The sequence below is a fragment of the Apaloderma vittatum genome, unplaced genomic scaffold (assembly GCF_000703405.1).
Source record: "Apaloderma vittatum isolate BGI_N311 unplaced genomic scaffold, ASM70340v1 scaffold23419, whole genome shotgun sequence".
Lineage (NCBI taxonomy): Eukaryota > Metazoa > Chordata > Aves > Trogoniformes > Trogonidae > Apaloderma > Apaloderma vittatum.
This window is the reverse complement of record NW_009737301.1, coordinates 6,213-12,102: the sequence shown is the minus strand read 5'-3', so window position 1 is coordinate 12,102 and position 5,890 is coordinate 6,213. Positions and strand designations below refer to the sequence as shown.

Sequence of the window (5,890 nt, the reverse complement as noted above, 5' to 3'; positions counted from 1 at the left end):
GTTTCATAAGCGTAAATAATACCACTTTTTTCTTTTTTTTATAATGAAAGGGTAAACTTAAGCAAAAGTGGATATTCTACAAATTAATTAAAAAAATAATAATTGAACACATAACTATTCAGTGTTTCACGCAAAACTCAATCATTCGTAGCTTTGATCAGGCAATCAGAGACAGACTGTTAAAATAGGGCTCCAAACCGAAAAACCACTGCACTTGCACTAAAGCTGGTTTCAAAACGGCACTTCTAACTCCACTGGCCTCGAAGTGTTTTTACAGTAGTTTCAGTTGTCCGACATGAGTTACAAGCTGCTGTTCCACAGTTAGCGCCACTCTTCTCCTGCAAAACATACTTCAGGCTTTCAGACTACTCTTCTCTTGTTCCACAAAACTTTGGAGTGAAGAGCTGACAAGTTTATCCAACATCTTTAGTTTTCCTCTAGACTGCATTCCTAGGTGTGCCATTGTGAGTCACTGCTTTCATATTTGAGGTGCTTGATTGATGGTTGCAGATTCTGTGGGAAGCAACACCCACTTCAAAGACTTCATGAATGGCTTTGCGGAAGCAGTGAAAATTGTAGTCAATCAGACCTGTCAAGGAGAAGAAGGGGAGAGAAAAAACTATGCTCAGCTTGGCACATTTACATAATCAATAGAGCTTGAAAATCAACATAAAAATGTTTACTTTAACCAGCAGTTATTTTGCTCCTTATTTTAGCATTAATTTGGATTCAGAAGATTTAATGATGCTTTACTGATGCCAGTATTTTTTTAGAGTGTCTCAGTTTCTAGAAAAAAAAAGTTATTCGTTTGGAAGACAAAATGTATATTCACAATTAAACAGCAGGCATGGGGACAACAGAAGACTCTACCCTCAAGAAACACGCTAGTACAGCACAACCACCACCTGAATGTTATCTTGCACTCTGTGTCACTGACTCATATTCTAACTGTGGTGAGAAAAATTTTGAGATCAAATACAGTAGAGTTATTAAAAAAACACATCTGCTTTTTCTGTTTTTGAAATGCCAAGGTAAGGGCTATCACCATTTAAGTCAAATACTTTGAAGTTAGGGCCTACACTGTAATTCCTACCCATATCATACACAAGACCATTCATACCATCATCTCCTACTGGTTAGACCTGCGATGCATTACTTTGTTCCTACCACATACTAGCCTACCACCGTTGATTTCTTCAATCACGCATTAAAAAAAAATTACATCAGCACGGGACATGATAGAGAATATGGCTATTCACAATGCAGCAGTTGTCAAGCACAACGTAATAAGCATTGCTCCGTTGTAGCTATTTCACTATACTGCGTGGTAGTGACACAGGCCACGTTAGCTACACAAGTCATTTCAGCAGGAGACAGCGATTAAAATGATGATTCACAAGAATAAAAGTAAGACCTCTTTTTACCTATCTCTAGGAAAGGAGAAAATTAATCCCAGAAGAAATTAAACAAATTTATTTACGCAAAGATCAAGCTGAGTTGTAAAGTCATATTAATATTTAATAGTTAATAAAAAACAGATAAAAGTGATTCAACGGGCGTGAAGTCCTTACCTTTGCGCTCAAAACTCTCTTCTCTAAGAATGCAAACTAATGCCAAAAACTTTGTTACCTCCTTTAAGTACAGGACCGTTGTGTTATTGAGCTTGATAATTGCCATTGACTCTTTATCATAAGCACTTCCAGTGCCATCTTCCTTTAACCTAAGAAAGACATAATCTAGTAGACATGCGTATGTAACCTTCAAGACAAATACCTGTTAAATACTGTTAAAAGAATATTACTCATACTGAACAGTGACTAAGTGAAGAACTTGCAATGCACAAACACACCATTATCACACTGTAAATTTCTCAGGAACGCGATATCTAAACAGAGTAGAGGCCTTCACTAGGTACCATCTTTGTAAGCAGCTAAGAGCAAGCTGTGAGAGTGCCTTCTTTTGATATCAGAATTAAAGGCTGCAGCTGTTTAGTCAATACTGTTTCCAGCTTAAAGCTGAGCATTTTTAATGGAGGTAGTATAGTAGTTAATTATAGCATAGTTTACCCTCAAACCAAAAATCACTGCTACTCACTGTCTCACCGAGTTTACAGTGTCACAGTTAAGGTATCGAGCGATTGGTCTGAAGATTCGAATGCAGGACTTGTACACAGAAATGTCAATGGACTGGCACCTCAGCGAAAATTTACTCTTAGTAAATTAATACAAATGCATCCTTTGCGAGGGTGGGGTGGGGGAGTGTAACAAGGAGCGGGACGATTTTGGGTCTTAAGCTGAACCAGCTTGCATTTACAAGAAGGATTAGAATGCTGCTTTCTATCTGCAAGTTCTTAGCACTAAATTACCATAGAAGCAAAAGGCATCACGAGCTACCTCTAAGCACTCACTCCTCAAAAAACCCTAGAAGCCCATTACAGAACCCTGGGCTGACCCATCAGGAGACAGACCATTGCAGCATTTCTTGGCAGCACTGTATTTTTCAGGCTACAATGACAGTTCTAAAATGAATTACCACTTCTCCGGAGCCACTTCAAAAGTCCTTCAGGTAGTATAATTCAGCTACAAATTTTGAGAAAAAAGCACTGTATGCATCCCTTGGAAAAAGTCAGCAAGAGCCAACCTGAACATGCAAAAGCTGTACCATTCAGGTAGCAGCAAGTCTCAAAGCAACATGACTGCAAGTAAAACTGATGAGCTATGGCAGGCTGTTGACTCCAGTTCTTTGCAGGTATTAACATACTTGCACCTACCATGCCAAACAAGGCACAGCAGTATTCACATTTTACATGAAACACTTGACCTTTACACATGTCAGATGGCTCTCTAAGGCCATGAGTGGAGGGAAACAAATTGAGTACAAGTCCTCAATCCAGCTGCCAAATGATTGGGCTTTCTTCTACTTTCTTATATAACCAATGGCCTCTATAGACCAATCAATAGCATCTTGCTGGACGACAAAGCTAGCCCCACTTGCACAGTTTGCAATCTATGCTACAACTTTTAAGGACTTTTTTCCCAAGAGTATTCATCACTTACCCATATATACAGGAAACATCTATCACTACATCAATCATGTCACAGCACAACTCGTAGGACTGCATGTCCACAGGGGAACTGTCTGTTGCAATGTAGATTTTGCTGACTACATCGAAGAGAAAAGCTTTTTCAATGCCTGAATTCTTCAAAAAGAGAAAGAATTTAGATGAGATTTCAAAATAACTGCATTAAAAAAAAATTCAAGTAGAATTCATACACTGTCACATTCTTAATAGCAGGAAATGGTTTAAATATAACCAAACTCAAAGCTCAAGGCTATCAAGATTTAGAGCACAGAGTTTATAAATACAACACCCTTGTTGCTATAGTACATATGAACATCCCCCTCCAGCACACAAAAATAAAGCTGGGGACTTAGAACTCTTTTCGGTTTATTATTTACCAGATCATAGTGAAGGTTTCATTTTACTATGTCTCCAGAACCCAAACTGAGTAGCTTTCCTCTTCCATGGTTCTATTAACTCCAAAAGAGCCATACGTTCACATCCACCTGATGGACGAGGCTCAGAGATGAGTTACTTCATAGAAGTATGCCAACACTTAAATTTTATACTTGTAGTGTCTTGGTAGTTCTGCTTCTGTGCAAGGCAGCTGTCGTTTAGTTTAATATGCAGAGCAAACAAAGTCAGCTTCTGAACTTACAACTACACAAATAGTATCACATCATGGCAGTTGGGGGTATTGAAAAGCATCAAGCCAGTGCTTCCATCCCATTCGTAACGGAGCACTTTGGCAAAGCGCACATGCTTGTTCTAAGTTCGGAAGCTGTTAAGCAAGTAACCGCATATACACCGTGGATTTCTGACAAAGCTTAATTTCTAATTCATGCACCACAGCATTCCTTATCACTTCTTCCTAGCTAGTCTAAATGCCCAAGGCAGCGCCCCAAAGACGTTTAGATGATCCTTTTGGCATCAGGGCCATGCTCCATACCCTCACGGCACTGAGCAGGGTGCGCATTCACGTGCTCTTTACCTGCTTGCCCAGCTTATTACAGACAGTACTTTACCAACACAGGAAACAAGCATAATACAGTAGCACAGGGTGACATGTCTGACTCACACAGCTCCTCTCAATCACAACCGTTTTTTTTCCATGTTGCCCACATACCTGCAACAGCCTCAGACATAATTTAGACGAGACAGGCTACTTCAGCCTTGTCTCTATAGTGATATTTTAGTTGACTTGAAGTATATAGCAGCAAATTTCTATGTCACAAATCCTATAAGAAACGCAAACACTGTAAGAGCTATGGGCAAAAGCCTTACAGGCCACGTGAAATAGGCAGTTTAGCTCAAGGCCAAGTTCACACTGTGAAAAAAGTCTCTTGCCGGTGCAGCTACATTAGGCAGTATGTTGTACTGGCAGAAAATTTCCATATCAATGGCTATAACCAGCCAAACTGGGCTTTGTCATATGTACAGAAACACACACAGAGCACACACCAGTACAATACAGCTGTAGTAAAGAGCTTCTAATGCAGACAACTGGGCCAGCTAAGTACACTGACACCAATGCCACCCGAACCTCCCAAAGGCAGATCTAGCCAGCCTTCCTTAGCAGAAGGACTTGCTTTACTGTTCCGCAGATTTCTCTCAAAGTCCTGTTAGGTTAACACTTACTGATATAAAGATATTTAGTAGATTTTCCAGCGTTGGCAGTTGGGGAATGAGCTTCTGTACCACTTTACTGAAGGCTTCAAATATTGAATGGTCATAGATACTGGTCAAATAAAAGCTGAGACAAGGAAGAAGGGAAAAGGAAGGAAAAAGAACAAAGATTCAAGAGTATTTCAGAATTACAACAGAAATGTTAAACCTATGTTTTCTAACATCAGGCCTGATGATTTTAGCTGGAATGCCTTTATCACAAATATACTTGGCCACTGGACCAAGAACCTGACCTCTGAGAAACATGAAACAGACTTCCCCTGTCCATGGAAGATGGCAGAACAGAAAGAAAAATTCGCACATGCTTTCACAGCACACTTAGCCTACAGAGCGTTTATCGCAAAGGTGCTAAATGCTCAACTACATTTCATCAAGTTTCATTTTGGGCCTTCCATTTTTTTCACAATAACACCGAGAGATACTGGCAATACTTAAAGGCTCCACAAGAATCAAAATAGCAGTAAAACCAAAGAAAAGATAGTTCATTTTAAAGGTGTCAGTAGAAGACGTCTTAAAGCAGGGCCAAATATCATGTAAGAGACTAAGCTTTTGAAAACAAACACACTTAGAAGTCAGCAGTAGCCAGGACTAAAAGGCAGGCAGCTTCCCTTCTCCTTCCCCTGTCCCTCCAGGCCACACATACAAATTTGGCCCATTAAGCTGAATGAAAAGTATGCAAAAGTACCTCACATTATCAGTAAGTTTACAAATAAATTGCTGACCGGAATCCAGTACAGTAGCCTACCTTATTTAAGTTGGCCTATCTGCTGAGGCCTGGCCATAAATTCAGCAGTGTATTTTATAACAAGAGTTTGCACAATATTAAGAAACTAACAAGGCCTTGCTCCCGTTCAACCACTATTACATCTAAAAGCCATTAACCTGTATGCATATCAGCAACATTAGAATCGCATATGCCAGAATCTTTAACTCACCTAAGGTGAAGTTTTTCAAGCCCAGCATCCGTGAGGTCATCATTAGCTCTCTGATGAATATCCCTCTGAGTTTCTATTTTATGGTCATCTGATAAACCATCAACTTTATGAATAAAAACTTCAAAGTTCATTTCTGGGTTGACCTTGTAGGCTTTTGAAACTGTAATGTGGAGTCTTGTTAAAGCTTCCATGTAGTCATCCTGTAAAT

The 5,890-nt window shown here is 39.6% G+C and overlaps 1 protein-coding gene across 1 annotated transcript in view; it reads right to left on the bottom strand.

The window, feature by feature from the left end:
• Nucleotides 1-220: 220 nt before the first annotated feature.
• The window catches only part of RRAGC (Ras-related GTP binding C), a 6,601-nt gene continuing 931 nt past the window's right edge, over nt 221-5,890 (bottom strand). Inside the window, exons 2-6 of the mRNA XM_009877290.1 lie at nt 5,683-5,882; nt 4,700-4,814; nt 3,057-3,199; nt 1,572-1,720; nt 221-589 (exon numbers count right to left, since the gene is read on the bottom strand). Of these exons, the coding sequence (XP_009875592.1) occupies nt 438-589; nt 1,572-1,720; nt 3,057-3,199; nt 4,700-4,814; nt 5,683-5,882 (759 nt within the window). The 3' untranslated portion in view covers nt 221-437. The remainder of the gene's footprint in view (nt 590-1,571; nt 1,721-3,056; nt 3,200-4,699; nt 4,815-5,682; nt 5,883-5,890) is intronic.